The following is a 21102-nucleotide window of genomic DNA, read 5'->3' as shown; positions in this document are numbered from 1 at the left end:
TTTCGGTTATTCTACAGAAGTCGTTGAAGTTTCAGTCTGTGCAAAATCCTGGAAGAGGCAGATCCGTGCAAAATTAGGGTTTTCTGCAGAAAAAAAATCTGTGCGAACTTCGGGCAAGATACGGTTCGTGCAAATTTCGGGTTAGACTGGGTCGGTACAAATTTCGGGTCAGACCAGATCGGTATAAATTTCGGGTCATACCAAGTTCGCGCAAAGTTTGGGTCAGACCGTGTCTGTGCAAAAATTGGGCAACACCAAAAGATGGAGATGAAGATGGATCTTCGAAAATCTCCTATGTTAAAAACGTTGCTGAAGATTCGAGGCCGAATCTTTCTTGGTTGGAGGGAGCTGATGCAGCGAAGATACAAGATTCGAGGACGAATCTTTTCTTGGCCGGCGAGACCTGATGTAGCGAGATATTTGGATAATTTCCAAATATCAATTATTATTATCTTTTAATTTATTAATTATAATTATCCTAGAATATTCTATGTTTTAGGGTTTTATGCTTTATTATATATAGCCTCCTATTGTATTCAGTTATTGATGAATTGATTAATCGAAAGATTTAAAGAGGTTTTGATAAGCCACTGTGAAGAGTATTCACAAATCCAAGAGCTTTTGCGAAAGCCCTGAGAGGAGGACTCTCAAAACCTAGTTATCCGGTATTCTGAAGAATCAACGAATCTCTAGTTCTATCCCTATTAGCTTCCGCTACGTCACCTATGAATGAGTAACCAATGCTAAGATTCCCTTTCAGAAACTAAATTTTAAATGTCAATTGTTTTACATGCGTTGAAAGATCCAATGACCAATAATTAGTAATCTGATCTTTTGATATATTCTGATTTTGGTTTCAGATATTTTTTAAAAAAATTTGAATTTGGATATCAAATTAGTTATTTATAATAAAGGAGTTTCCTGGTTTCGGCCAAACGGAAAACGTAAAAAATGCGAACAACGTCGTTGTAAATTTCCACGTTTATGCGGACATAGATCAAACCGGTGGGTCCAATACGACCATTGCTAGATCTGTAACGCATGTAATCACAAGATCTTGCTTCAGTAAAAAGTAAAATCCAAAATAAATATAAACCATAAGAATTTTAAACTGGGTTGTTAACGAAATTAAAATAAATGATCAAAATTAAGGATTTATTTTTACAAAAAAAAAATGAAGGATTTTTTAAAATATTTTATAGAAGTATATATATTGGTTATAATCGGACCCAAATAGAATTATTCGAAATTCGATTGTCCTTATAGTTCTATATTACATAATCATAATATAAAAAAATCATCAGTTCCATAACCAAAAACCGGTTGGACAGCTTCACTTAGAAAAAACAAACACATTTCTATATCTCGAGTCGAATTGATTGAGTTGTGTGCAATTTTAGATACGTGGTCAAAAGAAGGAAAAAGAAAGATAACATTAGTGATTAGTCGGAGAAGAATAGTGATTAGTTAATACCGTTATAGTGGTCCATCTGAGTGGTCACAGTGCTAAAGACAGGCCAATAACTCATGTCCACAGAACCTTTCATATTTCACATCCAATACGCAAAATGGAGAATATATATTTTAACTATAATAAAGTTACTACATGTAATTCTGTGTGACTAGTTGAAATATTTTTTTTATATATTTTTTTTCGTTGAAATAAATTGAATACACCGTTATTAATCTTTTGACATATTTTTTTTACTCGAATATATATTACCTTGAAATTAACCAACATTATTATCAATTATCTAATTTTGTGTATTAGGAATAACCCGGGTATAACTAACAAACTTTTTTAAAAGTTGTTATGTTTTTTTGTTCATGGAAAGAAATTTTAATGTACTAACATGAAATCAAGAAAAACAAAGAAGAGCATTTCGAACCACAGTACTGTATCTTTAAAAAAAAAAGAAATTACAATATCTTATGCGCCTTTCAATTTCTTAATTCATTTTTGTAGTGTACTACAAAGTTTGTTTCAAGACGATTTGATGTTATGAAGACACAAAATATTATCTAATGCATATGAGGATTTATATGCATGCTGTTGTTTAATGAAGATTGTTATACAACTTCTCGCAAACCTAAATATTTAATATTTTTTTTTCTCTTAATAATTAAATTTTACATTTTAAATGAGCATTAGAGATTTGAATAAACTAAAAATCATATATAACAAAGCCAAAATAAAAATATTATTGAAAATATGAATCTATAGATGCACACCTATAAATTATCCATTTTGAGTAATATAACAAACTCAACCTAACTTGAAAAGAGCGAAAGAGTGATTTTTTTTTTTTTAAATATCAATAAAATTGGTTTAAGTAGTCACAAATAATTTAACAAAAATAAATGTTACAAATGAACAAACTACAGATTTTTTTAATAGAAAAACTCATACATACGTCCGGGTATCGGCATAATTTTAAGAAATATGACAATAAAATCATATCAGAGTAGGAATAAATAATTATACCGTAGTTATTTCATTAGTGATTTAAATAAATTTGTTTACTTTTTAAGAGATAGGTAAATAAATATAAACTGTATTAAAGATATTATTATTAAGTAGGATCCGCAAATATAAATCCAAATATAGAAAATGAAATAAAATAATTAAGAGAAAGAAATATAGGTGGAGCCGTGGAGGGTTTACATTGGGGGGGTTTTGAGAGAGAGAGAGAGAGAGAGAGAGAGAGAGAGGCGCTCTTCTTCGCTGCTATTACAGTGTTTCTCTCTTCTCTCTACTCTTTATAAAACGGCTTCCGTCGTCAATGGCGTGAACCTAGAAAAAAAATTAAAACTCTCATTCTTCTCTCTCTCTCTCTCTTCTCCATCGTTTTCACACTTTTCTCGCCGCCCTTTATCCTTATCCGATAAACCCATCAAAACCCACAAACCCCAACAATACACAGTTTCTTTCTTTTCTTCTATTTAATAAAATCCAGAGCCGTCGGGAAAAACAAACCCAACCGCTGGTGCTACTCTCAGGTCACTCTCTGATTTAGGAATCTCTCTGTGTTCTGAGTTTGATACACATGGAAATGTAACAGCTTTTGCTCTGTTTGGATACTGATTTCGAAACCAAATAACCAGAGAAAGTTTCATTTTTTTAAAAAAAAAATCTTTTTTTTGGCCATTCTCTGTGTTCTGCGTTTAAGGAGATGTTAAGTCTACAAGAATCCAATTTCTCTGTTAAACATTTCAAAAGCTTCGTCCTTTCTCACTTTCTGGTTTCTGCTACTCTGTTTGTAACCAATCACTTGCTTCTGTTTCTTTGACTGTTGACTGATTTGGTTTCTCCTCCTTTGGTTACTGGTACAGGACGACTAGTTGATTTTACACTTAAGAGAAAGTTTTTTTTGGTTTTGAAATCGGAAGGAAGAAGATGAAGTACGTGCTTGTGACAGGCGGTGTTGTGAGTGGATTAGGCAAAGGAGTAACAGCTAGTAGTATTGGTGTTCTCCTTAAAGCTTGTGGTCTTCGTGTTACTTCTATCAAAATCGGTACTTTACTTGCTTTTTTAATACTCTCTCTCTTATCTCTCTCTTTCTGGTTTAGTCAATTCAAATGATGTTTTTGCTTACGGAGCACTCAAAATCTTATTCCAGATCCTTATCTAAACACTGATGCTGGAACCATGTCTCCATTTGAGCATGGTGAAGTGTTTGTCTTGGACGATGGTGGTGAGGTAAAATAAATATGACTTTCTTTCTTTTTGTTTTGAAACTTTTTTGTAAAGATTAAAAGACTTAGCTTTTTGAGAACTTTTTTGTTTTTTGTTTTTGATGTGATTCTTGGGAAAAGGTGGATCTTGATCTTGGAAACTACGAGAGGTTTTTAGATATTAAATTAACCAGAGACAATAACATCACTACTGGGAAAATTTACCAGGTAAGTAAGATCTAGATCTCAACTAATTTGTTAGGTTGATTGATGTTGTTAGGTCTGCGACTTAATCTTCTTATACACTTCTCTGTCTGTGTCACACAGCATGTTATTGCTAAAGAGAGGAAAGGAGATTATTTGGGAAAGACTGTTCAGGTAGATAAATAAGACTTTTACTTCTTTTTTTTTTTTTTTTTTTTCTCATTACATGTTCTGGTGTTGGTTTTCTTGTAACTCATAAAGTGTTTTGGTTGTAATGATTTAAGGTTGTTCCTCATGTCACTGATGCAATTCAAGATTGGATTGAGAGAGTTGCGGTTATTCCTGTTGATGGAGAAGAGGATCCTGCTGATGTTTGCGTTATTGAATTAGGGGGAACTATAGGTTACACAGAAATTAAGATATTTTTTTGTTTGTTTCCTGGCTTTGCTTCTTCTGTGTAAACAGAGATTTTGTTTTTATGTTTGCAGGTGATATTGAATCTGCACCTTTTATCGAAGCGCTAGGCCAATTCTCTTACCGTGTAGGTAAGCATCATTTTTCCTCATACCATTTGAATCCAAAAGAAAAGCTGAAGTGGATTTGGTGGATATGATGAAATTAACTACTGGATCTTTTGGTTGGTGGTTGAGTTCAGGCCCAGGGAATTTCTGTCTGGTCCATGTCAGCCTCGTGCCTGTGCTTAATGTTGTTGGTGAACAGGTATATATATATAACTTTTCTTGAAATGAAGCAACCATGATGTGACATCATTTGATTATGTATGTCTACATTTACTTCATTTGCTTTTGTTACTTTTTTCTTTCAGAAAACTAAGCCAACACAGCATAGTGTCCGAGGACTACGAGGCTTGGGCTTGACGCCAGATATCTTAGCTTGTCGGAGCACAAAGGTTCGTTTCTTTGCTTGCTTCTTCATCTTGAACTTGAAATCTTTTGGTGTATTATGTTCTGATATAAAAAAGTCTCAACCTTTTGCTTCGGTAAGGCACTTGAAGATAATGTGAAAGAGAAACTAGCTCAATTCTGCCATGTCCCGGTAAGATGCTATACGATGCTGCTTATTGTCACTTCTTGTTATGTTCTTGACTTGTGAAATCTCTTTAATTTACCAGCTTATGGTTCTTGTTTCAGCTTGAGTATATCTTCACTCTCTATGATATTCCCAACATTTGGCATATTCCTTTGTTGCTAAAGGTACCTTTTCTCAACTAAAACTATTTGTAGTCACTGAACCGGTTACTATAAATCATCAAGAAAACAATGCTCAATACACATTTTTTGCTTGAACAGGAGCAGAAAGCTCACCTGGCAATCTCAAAAGTGCTCAATCTTGCTAGGTATTTATTGTGTCTTATTTTCCTTGGTATGTGGCTTGTTTGATTTGCGACTGAAATGGTTTGGAACTGATCTTTTATTGTCTATGAAACAGTATTCTTAAAGAGCCTTCTCTAGGGGAATGGACTTCCAGAGCTGAATTATGTGACAATTTACATGTGCCGGTAAGTCTCAGCTCTCAGCTACTTTTTAGAAACTGTAACCTTAACATCTCTTACTTAAAGCATCCAATCATTTTTACAGGTGAGAATCGCTGTTGTGGGGAAATATACAGGCCTCTCCGATGCTTATCTCTCAGTCTTGAAGGTAGAAACTTAAGCATCAACCTCTCATGTGATACTGTCTGAATAAACTAAATGGTTTCCTTGCTTCGGTTCTCACATTTGGATAACTTGTTTAGGCTCTCTTACATGCTTCTGTGGCTTGTCGCAAAAAGCTCGTAGTTGATTGGGTTCCAGCTTGTGATCTCGAAAAAGAAACTGAGAAAGAGGTTGGTAAACTGATATTACATGTATGCATCTACCTTTTTAACCAAATTTAAGCTAAGTCATGGTGTTTCTTTTAAGCAGAATCCAGATGCGTATAAAGCTGCTTGGAAGTTGCTAAAGGTTTGAACTGTTTGCCAATTTTTACAACTTCAATCATCAAGAAGCCTTGTGTAAGCTCATTCTCTATTGGTATCTTCTTCAGGGAGTAGATGGAGTTCTTGTCCCTGGAGGTTTTGGTGATAGGGGAGTGGAAGGGAAGATTCTTGCTGCAAAATATGCTCGTGAAAACAAAATCCCTTTCCTTGGTATTTGTCTCGGTATGCAGATTGCTGTCATCGAGTTTGCACGATCAGTTCTCTCCTTGCACGATGCCAACAGCACAGAGTTTAAACCCGAAACCAAACATCCCTGCATCATTTTCATGCCTGAGGTTCTTATATTCTCTGTCTCTTTACACGAAATGTACTTTTCGTTACTGTTTCACCGGATTTTAATATGTTTTCATGCTTGGTGGGTTTAGGGTTCAAGAACTCATATGGGAGGCACTATGCGCTTAGGATCAAGAAAATCATTCTTCAATGTCAAAGACAGCAAATCCGCAAAACTGTAAGAACCGTTGTCCTGTAGTGACTTGGTTGGTTCAACTTCAACATTTTGAATGCTAAAGATTACTTAACATGATTCTTACAGATACGGGAACAAAACCTTTGTCGATGAGAGGCATCGCCATAGATATGAGGTATGGAATTTGTATACAAATTCTTGGATATCCACCAGTTAATATGGAAAAGGTGAGTTTCTAAATATACACACACACTTGCAGGTGAATCCTGATATGGTTGAACGCCTTGAGAAGGCTGGTCTCTCTTTTGCTGCAAAAGATGAAACTGGCAAACGCATGGAGGTCTGTTTTGATCTTTTAACTATTGTATCTCTTGTACAAATCCAAATCACTGACTAATCTTATACTGAAATTTGTAGATCATTGAACTCCCGAATCATCCTTTCTTTATTGGTGCTCAATTCCACCCTGAGTTCAAATCCAGACCCGGGAAAGCTTCTCCTCTATTTTTAGGTCCGAACCCTTTTCTTAATCAGTCTGAAAGATCCCAACTTTAAAACAACTCAAGTCTTTAAAACAATCTTTTGTCACATTCTTTTTATTGCAGGACTCATTGCAGCATCGTGTGGGGAGCTAGACACAGTCATGAATCCAGCAGCTGTTCATCAACATCTGATTAGTAGTAACTGTCCAAAAAACGTTTTTGTCAATGGAAGCTTAAAGAAATCTCCCAATGGCGTCGCTGATGTAAGATATAACAACGGCTACTGCAATGGCCTCTACACTAGATAGATAGCTTGCATTAGCCGAGTTCTCTACCGCTTTCTCTCTTCATTAGAATTGCTTCGTCTTTCGATTTTAGTTTGGATTTTGGTTTGCTTTTCTTTTTTTCATAATGTTAGGATTTTTTCCTCTGTACATATGATCCAAAGCCTTTTTGTTCAGGTTGTGTTAGACTCTTTTTAACAGACTTATGTTCTGGAAAAGACTCTAGCTTGAAACGTCTGAAAATGGCGGTTGATTCCCCTGGTTTGTTTGATTTTTTTTTCTCATCGAAAGGGGAGTTCATATGATCATATGTATTGCTGGAACATTTTGTATCTTGGTTTGGTCTGAATGTGAAAGACGACGCATTTGATAAATAAAACTCTTAGCAAGACTTTATGAAATAACTCTGTATTTAGGTTTGGTTAGCATTTTTACAAAAGCTTTTTGTTTCGTTTCAGCTCACTCAAAAATCATAAAATTAAATGGTTTATTTTTCGGTTTTTAATTAAAAGTTGAATACTTTTTGTTTAATATTTGGTAAGCAAAATTGTCATTTTAGCCTTGAATGGATGCAGATATACTATACTGGAGTAGTTTTTGATTTTCTATTTTGCAAAAATCAAAATGTTTAGCCATTCAAGATTAGATTATGGGGGTGTATTCAAACAATGATTTTGGAGAATTTGATGGGATTTAAGAAATTTAAAATTTTGTTAGATTTTAGGGAAGTTGATATGATTTTCTGCAAAATTCTTTCAAATACCACCTAAAACATGAGATTTCGATTTCTGTATTTTTAACTAAACAAATCTTCTCAAATCCTCCAGAATCCTAAAAATAATTAAAATCCAAATCCACAAAACTGTTTTGAATAACAATGGATTTTAAAGTAGATTTTTAAATCATCAGTTCAATAACAATAAATTTTAATGATTTTTTTTTCTCAGTACCATTCCAAGATTATGTGATAAACGTAGTTTTTTCCAACAAATTTACAGTAAGATTTTTTTAAAAAAAATCATTATCATTCTTTTAGTAATTTTTAAACACCCAACAAAAATTAAGAATAAAATGAAAAGAGTTAAAAACGTTCTTAAAAAAAGAGTTATAGATAAAATCATAAAAACCAAGTTTTCATTCAAAATTTGCAAGAACTATTACACCCAAAATCAAAAACCAGAAAAATCAAAACTAAAAACCATGAACCAAAAACGAATTAAAAACTGCAAAACGTTAATTTGAAATTTCCGCATCACTACTAACATTTTGTTTTATATAGATTCTCATTTCTTTTTGCTCATTCTAGTTGAACTAATTTTGTGTATTACTTACAGCATCCTTCTCCCCAAGCCCCATTGTTGCTTAGTCAGTACAAAACTCTTGATTTTGGCTTTCATATTAAATTGAGCTATGCATTATTTAATTATTTGCTGTATATTGAAATTTTAGTTATAATAGTATTTTAATAATAGTATTTTCTATTAAATTCTTTGTTGATATTTCTGGTTGTCATTGAAATTTGAAACTACCATACTAAACCGAATTGCATATAGCCCTTTTTTCTTTTATGGTTTTAAACTTTTAACTTTTGCAACACTGATAAACCACAAACCACAAAATCAAATGACATACAAATTTTAAGGATTTCCTATAGCAATCCTCATCTACTATGACCATACAACTAGAAGTCTAGAATCACCATATACTCTCACCCTCTATCCAATTCACTTTTATAATAACTATAGTTTTCTTAACTCAATCCAATCTATAAAATTATTCCTAATTAACCAAAATCAATTAATTTATTTAATTACGATTTAAAGTTGTAAAACCGCGTTTGTTGTTTCGCGACTAGAGTACTAGCAATGAATAATAGAGAAGTGAATATACACGATGCTTTCGGAATGAAAGCCTTATTCACTAACAAATCAACATATATTATCTTCTATCTTTAGAATCAATTATAATCTAATATGATCGTGGTTCTTGACTATCATTCTCTGGATGAATTTTCCGAATCTTCTAATAATAACAACATTTTCTCTTACATCGATTCGTTTATTCATTCTCGAAAATTTTGTTTCGAAATAAAGGAAATTTATCGAAAATAGATAAAAATATATTCAAGTTAATGTATCTAAATTAAGTTTTATATATGAAGAGGTGCAAAAGAACGTACCTTCGTAACTGTTCGTGGCTACTTAAAAGACCAACAAAGACTCCTTAGCTCTTTTCATATCAAAACTCCCTTCTCATCTTCTTCCCTCAGCAAGGTAAAAGTCCTTTGATCTTCTCTTCAAAGTTTTAAAACTATAGGTCTCTCTATCTTTTCTAATCTTTTGGTTTGTGTGTTCTCAGAGCTATGCAGGACCATCACAAAGCTATTCTGAAAGAAAAACTTGAGGCTAACCTAGGAAGAAGAATCATTTTTGCTGAGCTTGATACAGGAGGAAAAATTCTCCGATGTCCAAATTGTCACGTTCCAGTCCAAACTCATCTCGGTATATATATAACATCAAATTTTTGTTTACTTTCTCTATTGTTACATTTTTTGTGTGTGTGTGTGTGTTTTTTTTTTCCTAATTATTTTTAATGACTATATATAGGAGACTGGATGGCAGATAAGTTTCCATGTGAAAGATGCAAAGCTAACTTATCTTTTAAAAACAGCACAGAAGAAACAGCGAGATGTTGTAATATCTCACGTCCTGTGCAAAGTACGTAGGTTCTTGAAAAAATAAAGAAACAGAAATGTTGAGGTTCCTAAAATTGAATCTATGGATCTGATTTTTCTAATCTAATTTTTTGTTTAATGAAAATATTATTTTAGACAATCTTGTAATGCTTGTGTGTGGCGGGTGTCAAGCGAAAGTGATTCACCAAAGAGGTGACAAAACTGTGAAATGTTCTGACTGCCAACACATCAATATTACAACAGTAATTTCCTCTATTTTTCTCTTATCATTTTAAAGAATTGTTAACAAACTTCATCAAAACTCTAATGTTTGTTTTTTGTTTTAGGTTGGAAGAACTTATGGGGTTCGTCCACCTAACCAAGGTCCTCCGCAATTTAGCCGGTTTGTTCGGCCTCAAGTTAACCTAATTGATTGTCCTCAAGGTACCCAGGTTGTTCCTCCTCACGTTAACCTGCTTCTTCCTCCTCACGTTAACGTGCTTGTTCCTCCTCAAGATAACCGAGATCATCTGCCAGCTTACCGGTTTTTACCTGTTCAAGTTAACAAGGATTTTCCTCTAGTTTACCGGCTTGTTCCTGATCATCGACTTAACCAGGGCCCTCCACAAGTTAACCGGGTTGTTCCTCAGCAAGTTAACCGGGTTGTTCCTCAGCAAGTTAGCCGGGTTGCTCCTCAGCAAGTTAGCCAGGTTACTCAGCAAGTTAGCCAGGTTACTCAGCAAGTTAACCGGGTTGTTCCTCCTCGAGTTAACCAAGATCCTCTGCAAGTTTACCAGGTTGCTCTTCAGCATGTTAACCAGGTTGTTCCTCAGCAAGTTAACCGGGCTGTTCCTCCTCGAGTTTACGGCCGGAGGAACCGTGTAGAAACTGCTGAAACTGAATCAACTGCGAGTTCTCCTTTCACTGTGAGTAAAAATGTTAAACGTTATTTCTCTCTCTCTCTCTTAAAATGTACTAATAATAAGATGCTGTTACTCTTGTTGCAGCCAAAGCCTGAGATCACTGTAGTTGAATACCCTGATAATGCTGTTGCTGAATCTGTAATCATCTCTTCTACTTCTCACTGATTCATTTGTACAAACCTTTTTAGGTTGCATTCTATTGTCTTTTTTGATAACATTGTGCTCTTTTGATTGTGTTTTGTTTAGGTAAGGAATGTTGCAACCAAGAGAGTAAAAGAAGTAGAAGAAGACAAGACAGAAGCAGCAGGAAGCAAGAAGACTCGTCTCTGATCGATTCAAAGTAATGCCAAAAATTTCTATTTGTTTTTACACATTTTAGTTTCTTTTAGTTCTTTCCTCAGTTAGATCAAAACTCTCTTGTGGAGATGTTTTGGTCTCTTTCCTGCTTTAAAATTTTCTTTTTCTAAAAAAAAAAAAAAAAAAAAATTATTTTTCTTGCATTTTGAACTACAGTATTATTTTAGATGACACAGTCAACAAGATTCAAGAATTTATTGTTCGTACCTTTTTTGATCAATTTTAAAGTTATGGTTCCAAAATATAAGAAAGATCAAACCATGGGGATAAAATATGAAATTTATATAAAACGTGGCGTTTTGATTAATGAAAAAAGAAAAGAAACAAAGAATCGGTGGGGAAACGAGCTATTTCCCCCCAAGAACTATCATATCTCGCTGGATGGAGCCCGAACATGAGCCACAATCTATATAGCTATGTAAACTATGACCAATCTCTATGTCCCCCCAAATTAAAAGTTCTACACCTATATCCCCATGAAAAAAAAGTTCTATATCTATTTACACCTAGACCTGGTTATGTGACGGTTTACTATTTGCTTAACCGTCTAACGAATAGCCTAAACCAAAATTGACCAGATTAAACCTGATTTTACCCGAATTTGTCGATTTAACCAGATATATCATCCTCTCAATCTCGAGAAAACTCTAAATCGAAAAATCCCCAAATTTCTCCCAACAAAACCCTAAATCGAAAAAATCCCCAAAACTTGAAGAACCCTAAAAACTGCGATTTCGAGTTCTTTCGAGTTGAGAGACGATGTCGTTAGTTGAGAGAGATCCCGGCGGTGATTACGACGAAGAAGGTGAAGATCGAGACGAATTTCACATCGAACAGCTAGTTGAGGATTTTAGCGACGAACCTCCAATCCGCCACGATGTGTACCCAGAGAGTGAAGACGATGATGAAGACGGACCAGCAAGAGCTCGTACGAATATGAGGCGTGGGAATGGGGAGTTGTTCTATAAGCAGGAGTTTTTCAATGGAGTTGCATTCAAGGAGGCGGTTCTCGATTATGTTCTCAAAACCGGGAGAAATCTGAAGCAGTACAGGTATGATAAAGCGAAAATAGGGTATAAATGCGTTGGTGTTAATGATGAGGATGGATCTAAATGTGAGTGGAATGTTTATGCGTCGATTCTGTCAAATGATAGGGTATGGAAGATCAATAAATTTGTTGATAAGCATAGTTGTATCCCAAATGGAGAGTGTGAGATGTTAACAGTGCCTCATATAGCTAGGTTGTTTGTTGATAAGATTAGAGATGATCTCGAGTACTTCATGCCTAGGAAGATTGAGGAAATCGTAATGAGAGATTGGAAGATTAGTACGAGAACTGGAAGTTCCAGTCGACTTTGTTGATAAATTGCTCATTCTGGAGCTCAAATTCGATAATGGGAACCCAGAAAATAAGACAGAAGAAGAACAATGTCAAGTTGATTGTAGGGTTCATGATATTTGAAAATTGGGAATTTGTAGGTAAGGAATCGGGTCGTGACTATGTAGGAATCGGGTCATAATTGGTTTAATTTTGAGTTTATATTGTTTGGTCTGCGGTTCACCGGATAAACCGAAGCAATTCATTTCCAGGGGGATATAGGTGTAGAACTTTTAATTTGGGGAGACATAGAGATTGGTCATAGTTTACATATCTATATAGATTGTGGCTCAAGTTCGGGCTCCATCCAGCGAGATATGATAGTTCTTGGTGGGAAATAGTTCGTTTCTCCCAGAATCGGTCAAGTACTTTACTTTTTCCGACGCGGAGAGAAAACAAAACCCGAAGACGACGTTTCGTTCAATGGCGATGGCATAGAACCGTAATTAGCCATACAATCTAAAGGGTAATATAGTAACTTTACCTTCAAAGATGAGATCGTACGGTACGATGATGTTACTTAACGCAGATCTGTTATAAAAAAAGAACACTGTTGCGTTTCTCTCCTTTGGCGGGTGTGTTGTCTAACTTCCTCGTGTTTTTCTTGTCTTTCTCTGTCTCAATCTCTAATTTTTTTTAATCTTTATTTAATATTTTTTTAATTTATTTAGTACTAGTATATGACCCATGCATACGCATGGAATTATTATATGTGATCACATAATAACTACTTCCCTATTATTTTTAATAAAGTAATATATTTTTAAGTAGTTTATAATATAATTTTTTGGTTGAATATTAGTAAATTTTAATGTTAAAGTATATGTAGTTTTGATTCTGTATCTATTATAAACTATAAATTTTAGGCTTATAATCAACTGAAAGTTGAATTTCTTTTCTTTTTCTTTTATCATCATTATGTAACCACTTGACTAAAAATATTTTTTCAAAGTATTCTTTATAAAAGCATATGCAGCGGTGCAAAACTCACAAAATTTCTCAAAACTAATATTTATATTAGAAATAATTTAATTTAGTTTTTATTTTATTTTTAGAACTCAAAACCAATTATAAACTGCCATGAAGAAAATTAGTTTCTCTTGAAAAATTAGTGCCCTGCTAGAGAAAATACATAAGAGAGAGATGTGAAAGATCATGATCATGATCATGATACCTGGTATTTTGAGGTAGGCACTGATTCTTTTTGGTATTATTCGGGGTGTGGCGATGTCACGGGAAACATTTCTCTGTTCTACTACCCGTTGACAATTGAGCAGACTGAGCCTCTTGCACATCAGCAAAAAACCAGTATAAGTTATCTCCACGAAAATTGTATATATGCTTAAAGATCACAATAGTAATCAGGCTTTTAAAAGACGCAACATACCAGAATTAGGAAAAGAGCCACTTGGAGACAGAGATTCCTTCTTCGGAACAGGAAGCTCCGCATCATCGGAAAACAAAAACGAATGGTCTCTTGTATCCTTTAGAGTCTCCACTTTCCTTCTCACCTCATTCACAACTTTAGGCCGCTTCTCTTGTGATACATTCTTAGTGCATGAACGGCTGAACCACTCTTTGAAACAGGTCTTTTCTTCTAAAACCCACAAACAATTCCATCAACAAAAAAATATAAATGATAAAACACAAAGACGAACAGAGATCAACTGCTCATACAGTTTGGCTTGAACCAAAGGGTAAAATAACAACAACAAAAAAGAAGTGTGACATAGAAATTTTGATGAGCATAGAAATGACGATGAACCAACTAAACCATAGTTGAGAATCCCAAAACAGAACATAATATCTCGATCATAATTTAGGTTCCTGCATAGTGAAGAATCATACCTTTTTGCCAACGGTTTCTTTTCCTTTCTTTTCTTTTGATTCAATATCATCTCCTTGGTTTTCTTCTCCTTTCTCCGTGGATTTTTGGGTTTTTTTTTTTTTTTTTTTTTTTTTCTTGAATTTGAATGGAGGACAAAGCAAATAGACGGTTTAGTATGAATATGAATGTCTGATCTAATGAGAAATTGAGAATTATATAATAGTGATGACGGATTGTTAAATCTCAGAGATCGTGGAGTAGATATCGTGGGTGTGAAGAAGTTAGACAACATGATTTTTTTTTACGTCGTATTTTCTTTTATTTATTTTTTGTAGATTTTTTTAAAAATAAAATCTGAGGTGGCATAATCTTATTGGACATGTGACTTGTGATTTATAAGATAACTGATTATCGATTCGATTTTTTATTTTTTTTTCTAATTTATAAAATATTCTATGTTTCGATAGAAAATAAAAAAAGTAGATTCTTTGTAATCAGAGAAAATCGCAAAGACACTTCTTCTCCTCATGAAATCCCAGCCGTTGGTTTGAGGTATACTCCATCTCAGCCGTTGGTTACGACCTTTTCTTTTTCTAAAAAAATTTGTTGTATAATATCTTTTTTTTTTGTAATATTTTTTCCTAATCCTGGTTAAGTTCGGTTTTGTTATTTTCTAAGTTCCTTCTTTTATTCGTTACTAGGTCAATTAAAATCTCATTCTTAAATTTTCCCAGATTCGGGTATTTCTACTTTAACTGCGAATTCAATTTCTAATATCATTAATTTGGAAACAAAAAAAAAACAAAGAAGCAAAACAACTTTGAAAGCTTTCTCGGTTATTATAGGTAAAAAACAAAAATTTATCTCTGATTGAATATAAATATATGTGATATTTTGATGTTCTTGTTATTGTTTGATCCTATCTCTCTGTTTCTGTGAATTGAATTCTAGGGTTAGGGCTCTTCTTTAACTTTTCTTTTATTTGGATATAGTTTTAAGCCTTTGGATTTATATATATATAATTTTGTTTGATAAACATCGTTTTCTTATCTTTTTTTTTTTTTTCTTTTTCTTCTCAGTTTCATTGGCTCTCAATCGAAGAAAACTTTTTAGCTTATAGAATTTGGTTTTGAGGATTGATTTTAATTCAATATGGGCAATCTCAACGTTGTTCCATTAGATTCTGAGATCAAAGAGGTTCGTTTCTCCATGTTTTCATTCGTATCTCATATCGTTTTTGTTTATTGGTTTCTTGTTAAATTACTGAGATTGTAAAATTTAGCTATTGGTGTGTTATTCATCATAATAGAGACAATTTTATCTTTTTTCCCGGATCTCGTTTGTTTACTTGATTTGGCAAGATAACTAATCAATCATAAGATCATTAGATCCCTTTGTTCTTTTCTGATTTGTTAATGTTGAATTCTATATTGGTTTTTGTTGTTTTGGTTGATCTTGTTCTGGTGATCACAGTTTCTAGCTCTGTTTGATTTGAACTCGTTATGCAGAATCGAAACAAAAATCTATGAGAGAATTTGGTGAAGTGATAAAACTTATGTGGGGGTTTTTTTTTTTTTTTTAACAGGAGGATATATCTTTGAAGAATCATAATCCAGACAAAGATAAGGACAAGGACACGAACATGGAACTACCTACTAGTCCACGTCATAGGAAGGTAAGAGAGAGTATATATGATGTAATCTGATGCAATCCCAAAAGTTTTAAAATCTTGTTAACAACTTTGATCTTACATAATGTTTTTTTATTGTATATGTTAAAGGTTGATGCTAGATGGTTACCAGCTGAAGCTCAGAGGCCGATCATCGATGATGCTCCGGTGTTCACGCCATCTTTAGAGGTACTTATTGCTTGTTGTTTCCGTGAAATCGATTGTGATTGTTTTTTTTTTTTTTTTTTTTTCGTTTCTTTTGTTGATGTTTTGAGTTCTTGATCATCAGGAGTTTGAAGATACACTTGCTTATATCGAAAAGATACGTCCACAAGCAGAACCGTTTGGTATATGTCGAATCATCCCACCATCGACATGGAAACCTCCTTGCCGGCTTAAGGAGAAGAGTATATGGGAGAATATAAAGTTTCCTACCCGGATTCAGACGGTGGACCTTCTTCAGAACCGAGAGCCGATGAAAAAGAAACCGAAGAGTAGAACACGGAAAAGGAGAAGAAACTCTAGAATGGGTTCTTCTAGGAGACGATCTGGTTCTTCTCCTTCTGAATCGACTTCATCTCCCGAGGCTGAGGAGAAGTTTGGTTTCAATTCTGGTTCAGACTTCACTCTTGATGAGTTTGAAAAATATGCTCTGCATTTTAAAGACTCCTACTTCGAAAAGAAAGATTCTGGTGGAGATATAGTGAAATGGACACCGTCTGTGGATGAAATTGAAGGCGAGTACTGGCGTATAATCGAACAACCAACTGATGAAGTGGAGGTATAGAAACCGACCCTTTCACTAATAAAACACATACAGTTACATACATATATAAAAATACTAAATTCAATTTTGTATTTCAGGTATACTATGGTGCTGACTTGGAGAATGGGGTACTTGGAAGCGGGTTTTGTAAAAGAACGGAACAGTTAACCGGTAGTGATATGGATCAGTACACAGTTTCTGGATGGAACTTGAATAACCTACCGCGTCTCCCTGGCTCTGTACTCTCTTTTGAGGATTGTGATATCTCTGGAGTTCTAGTTCCATGGCTCTATGTGGGAATGTGTTTTTCGTCATTTTGTTGGGTAAGTGCACTTTCACAATTTGATGATTAGTTATAAAATTTTCTTCTCTAATGTTTGGATAGTTGATATTTTCTGTGTGTTTGAACAGCATGTGGAGGACCATCATTTATATTCACTAAACTATCATCACTTTGGGGAGCCAAAAGTATGGTATGGTGTACCAGGAAGCAATGCAACCGCTCTCGAGAAGGCGATGAGGAAACACCTACCTGACCTGTTTGATGAACAGCCTGATCTACTTCATGGCCTGGTTAGGAAGAAAAACATCTACTTGATTTATACTTTGTTCCTGTTTCATCTCCACCATGTTTAGAGACTAACTCTTCGTTTTTTTACTTGATTCAGGTTACTCAGTTTTCTCCTTCAATTCTGAAAGATGAGGGAGTCCAAGCTTACAGGGTGGTTCAGAATGCAGGGGAGTATGTACTGACATTCCCGAGGGCGTATCATGCTGGATTCAACTGCGGTTTCAACTGCGCAGAAGCGGTTAATGTGGCTCCTGTTGACTGGTTGGCTCATGGACAGAACGCTGTGGAACTATACAGTAAAGAGACGAGAAAGACTTCTCTGTCTCACGACAAACTTCTTCTTGGAGCAGCTTATGAAGCGGTTAAGGCTCTTTGGGAACTCTCAGCTTCTGAGGAAAAGGAAAATACAACCAACTTGCGATGGAAGAGTTTCTGTGGGAAGAATGGAACACTTACCAACGCGATACAGGTAATTAAAAAGGATCACTACTCGAGTCATGATACTGAATATGGTTTTAACTTTCTAATGCTTACTTGGTTCTTTTGTTTTGACAGGCTCGGTTAGAGATGGAAGAGGAAAGAATTGAAGCTCTTGGTAGGGATTCGTCAAGCTTGATGAAGATGGAGAAGGACTTTGATTCAAACTGTGAAAGGGAATGCTTCTCATGCTTTTATGATCTGCATCTGGCAGCTTCTGGCTGCAGGTGCTCTCCTGATGAATACGCGTGCCTTAAACACGCAGATGATCTTTGTTCATGCGATGAGAAAGATGACTTCATCCTTCTCCGATACACAATGGATGAGTTAAGCTCATTGGTCAGAGCATTGGAAGGGGAATCAGATGATTTAAAGATATGGGCTTCCAAGGTCTTAGGCGTTGAACATAGTGATGAAGATCAGACAAAGACTTGTTCAGTTGTAAGTAAGGAGAAGAAGCTAAAGGAAGGTTCGTTTGATCTGAACATTGACTTAGAGTTGGATTGTCAAGAGGACCTTAAAGAAGAAGAAGTCAGCACCAGTGGCGGCGAGTTAACGTCCTCAGAGAATCTTGGTGTATCGGTCGAGCCTATAACCCTCGGGTCCTTGAGTTTTGGAAAGCTTTGGTGCAATAAGCATGCTATATTCCCAAAAAGTACAATCTTTGAGAAACCTTTTATTTAATGTTACTTAACCAGAAGTTTGCTCGCGAAGGTTGTTAACATGTTTTTACTACTTTTACAGGATTCAGGAGTCGTGTCAAGTTCTACAATGTGCTTGATCCAACAAAAATGAGCAATTACATCTCTGAGGTTTTGGATGGAGGACTCATGGGTCCATTGTTCAAAGTAAAGCCTTTCCCCACAACAATACATTTCTATTTGATAAAACAGAATCTTGAAAAGTAATGCTAACACTAGACTTTTCTTGCTTGCTCAGGTTACTCTGGAAGAATCTTCAGACGTGAGCTTCCACAATGTTTCAGCCCAAGAGTGCTGGGAAATGGTGTTGCAGAGAGTTAAAGATACATCCACAAGTCTTGGTCTTCCTAGTTTACCGCAGTTGGAGGGTATCAATGGGCTTCAAATGTTTGGTTTCCTCTCACCCTCTATAGTTCAGGTAACAAATTCAAATCCAAGCCTTGTTCTACATTTAAATCCTATCGATCTTTACTCTTTACACAACTTGGAATCCTTCTCTACAGGCCATTGAAGTTCTTGACCCAAACCATCAACTCGTTGAGTACTGGAACTACAAGAACCAAGCTTCATCAGACTCAAAAGATCACTTCATATCGTCAAACTGTTCCGTGAGTTTAACCAAAGGAAAACTTTTTGGAGTTGATTTGATGTAACTCAAGAAGCCAACAAGACAGTTCCGACTCCAAGAAGACGACAACAACAACAACAATGACATCTTTTAGATAGATAGAATAAATTGATTTCTGATTATATTTTCTTTTTGGTTTTGGGAGCATTTATTCATAATCTTTTGTTCTTTTTTTTTTTTTTTAATTTTTAATCGTGAACAATAACCTAACCTTAGCGTTAGAAGTGTAAACTAGAAAGTTCGATTCTTTTGCTAATGCGGAAACTCATACAATAAAATACTCACTCTGTCTCACAAAAATTGATGTTTTAGGTTATTTTTTTGTTTGACAAAAATTGATATTTTGTAGATTTCAAAAAGTAATCATTGAAAATTTTGAATTGTTATTGATTTAAAATTAAATAATATTTCTTTAGTCAAAAAAAAAATATATTTAAACTCAGTAATCATTGTTTTTTAAAATATGTAAAAACTTCCAAACATCAATCTTCCTAACACACAGTAGAAAAATTTTTATTCCTATTTCTCAATGTCACAAAACTTCACATTATGTACACAGTTTCACAAAATCTAGTCTTGAAAGTAACCAAAAAGAAATATAATTTTCCCGCCGTTAGTTGAATTTTGACGGTTGTACGCCGGAATAGAAAAAGAACTGACCTCTTCTTTTATATACCTCTCTGGTTAAATCGTTGTGGTTGTGGAGAGGAAGGATGAGTTCAACCGGTTTGGTTTTGGGGATGGTTTTAGTTGTTAACCGAGATTTTTGATTGCATAGACTAATAATAATAGAACTTTTGGGCAAAGAGTCAAAACCAAAATGTTTATTCTCAAAATTCTCGGTGATGATGGGCTAACTACTTTTTTTCAATCATAAATAATTAAAGATACGTGGTTTTTCTAATTTATGTGAAAATTTTGAATTAGATATTAAAAATACTTAAAAACATATAATGTGTTGTTTAGTATTAAAATTTAAATTTGCTATGTGAATTATATGAAATATTGTCAATTTCAACATATACTCGAATAGTGTTAAGTCGAAGTTTAACGATTATGAGTCAGATGATCCGTGTCATCCACGTAGCAATGTAAGTCATTTTGGTCATTTTTGGATGTCATATGGCAAAATATGACTAAAAATGAAGTCGCACAACACATCAAAAAAACGGATTTCAATATCCAGTTTTTTTTTGCCACAACACACCCAAAAATGCTTTAGAAATAATATTTTTTTTGAACTTTTTATTATATATGGTCTCATCAATAATATAAATTAATATTTTTATAAAATTATCGAATATATATATATATATATATACATTCATTTTTGTTAGAGTTTCTTTCTAATAATTTTACTGTATCAGAAACTTTTATATTCTACCCAAATATGATAATTGCTGTTTTCTTTGTAATTGATTCTAATAAAATATATTTTTTAACGATAAAATATATTTTTTTAAAAATTATGAAAAACTTCTCTATAAATTATAAATTATTAGTTTATTGATAAATTAAAACTTTTATAAATGAATAAATTTTCACTATCCCAATGTTATTAATTTATAGAAGTTTTACTGTTTCGTGATATAAAAAATCAATCATGTGGTAAAATATTAAATAAAAAATGTTATTTGGCTTGGTAGAAATATTCTGATGAAGAGACATGATCCTAATTAGTGAAAATATTGAAAGAAAGGTTATATAATAAATAGATGCAACCTTAAATAAGTTTAAAAATAACATATTTCATTTTGAGAGAAAATGTATCAACTGAAAACTATGATAAAAACAAAACTTCTAGAGATAAAAGAAATAATTTGAATATATATATATATATATATATAAAACGATAAATATATATTACAAAGAGTTACCATAAATTAAATAGGTTTAGGAATTAACAGTTGAGTGGTTTTGATGAGTCTAGAGATTGTAATTGTTGATGCCAACCACATGTTTGATGAAATGCTTGAAAGAGTATTTCAAGGTCTATAGTTAACACTAGCCCTCGGCAAATAAACCGAATCCGATAAAACCGATCATAACCGATAAAACCGATCCAAATCGGTTTCGGT

At 34.0% G+C, this 21102-nt stretch overlaps 3 protein-coding genes and 1 long non-coding RNA gene across 8 annotated transcripts; 3 read left to right on the top strand and 1 right to left on the bottom strand.

Annotated features, from left to right (window-relative positions):
* Window positions 1–2604: 2604 nt before the first annotated feature.
* LOC104777121 (uncharacterized) lies at window positions 2605–7431 on the top strand. Of its 2 annotated transcripts, none has more exons than XM_010501329.3 (22): window positions 2605–3000; window positions 3334–3515; window positions 3621–3700; window positions 3817–3903; window positions 4003–4053; window positions 4164–4281; window positions 4368–4424; window positions 4535–4599; window positions 4706–4789; window positions 4885–4935; window positions 5031–5093; window positions 5190–5236; window positions 5329–5398; window positions 5478–5540; window positions 5635–5724; window positions 5804–5842; window positions 5925–6152; window positions 6243–6328; window positions 6413–6461; window positions 6546–6626; window positions 6704–6797; window positions 6892–7431. In XM_010501329.3, exons 2-22 carry the CDS (start codon window positions 3398–3400, stop codon window positions 7074–7076), a joined length of 1806 nt encoding a protein of 601 aa, XP_010499631.1. In that variant the 5' UTR covers window positions 2605–3000; window positions 3334–3397; the 3' UTR covers window positions 7077–7431. The 2 variants fall into 2 exon arrangements, with proteins under 2 accessions (XP_010499631.1, XP_087360157.1); XM_087504031.1 differs by having other exon boundaries at window positions 2664–3055.
* Window positions 7432–9242: 1811 nt separating this feature from the next.
* On the top strand, window positions 9243–11199 carry LOC104778977 (uncharacterized). Its single transcript, XM_087504033.1, has 7 exons — window positions 9243–9325; window positions 9411–9553; window positions 9659–9769; window positions 9883–9989; window positions 10074–10652; window positions 10734–10787; window positions 10896–11199. The coding sequence occupies exons 2-7, from the start codon at window positions 9415–9417 to the stop codon at window positions 10977–10979; spliced, it is 1074 nt and encodes a 357-aa protein (XP_087360159.1). The 5' UTR covers window positions 9243–9325; window positions 9411–9414; the 3' UTR covers window positions 10980–11199.
* On the bottom strand, window positions 9840–14520 carry LOC104777119 (uncharacterized). Of its 2 annotated transcripts, XR_015592302.1 has the most exons (4): window positions 14233–14520; window positions 13772–13981; window positions 13559–13670; window positions 9840–10650 (listed from the first exon to the last, which is right to left on the bottom strand). It is a non-coding gene; the product is annotated as an uncharacterized LOC104777119 (long non-coding RNA). The 2 variants fall into 2 exon arrangements; XR_766219.3 differs by lacking the exon at window positions 9840–10650 and having other exon boundaries at window positions 13015–13670; window positions 14233–14502.
* Window positions 14521–14824: 304 nt separating this feature from the next.
* Window positions 14825–19302, top strand: LOC104777117 (lysine-specific demethylase JMJ18-like). Of its 3 annotated transcripts, none has more exons than XM_087504021.1 (12): window positions 14856–15057; window positions 15292–15409; window positions 15798–15887; window positions 15993–16070; window positions 16171–16662; window positions 16746–16970; window positions 17059–17220; window positions 17316–17687; window positions 17774–18350; window positions 18440–18543; window positions 18635–18814; window positions 18900–19302. In XM_087504021.1, the coding sequence occupies exons 2-12, from the start codon at window positions 15365–15367 to the stop codon at window positions 19047–19049; spliced, it is 2475 nt and encodes an 824-aa protein (XP_087360147.1). In that variant the 5' UTR covers window positions 14856–15057; window positions 15292–15364; the 3' UTR covers window positions 19050–19302. The 3 variants fall into 3 exon arrangements, with proteins under 3 accessions (XP_087360151.1, XP_087360147.1, XP_087360149.1); XM_087504023.1 differs by having other exon boundaries at window positions 15054–15164; XM_087504025.1 differs by lacking the exon at window positions 15292–15409 and having other exon boundaries at window positions 14825–15057.
* Window positions 19303–21102: the final 1800 nt, after the last annotated feature.

This window comes from Camelina sativa, chromosome 3 (genome assembly GCF_030686135.1).
Source record: "Camelina sativa cultivar CO46 ecotype springtype chromosome 3, ASM3068613v1".
Taxonomy (NCBI): Eukaryota; Viridiplantae; Streptophyta; class Magnoliopsida; order Brassicales; family Brassicaceae; genus Camelina; species Camelina sativa.
The sequence above is the reverse complement of the archived record's forward strand: the minus strand, read 5'-3'. Positions and strand labels throughout refer to the sequence as shown.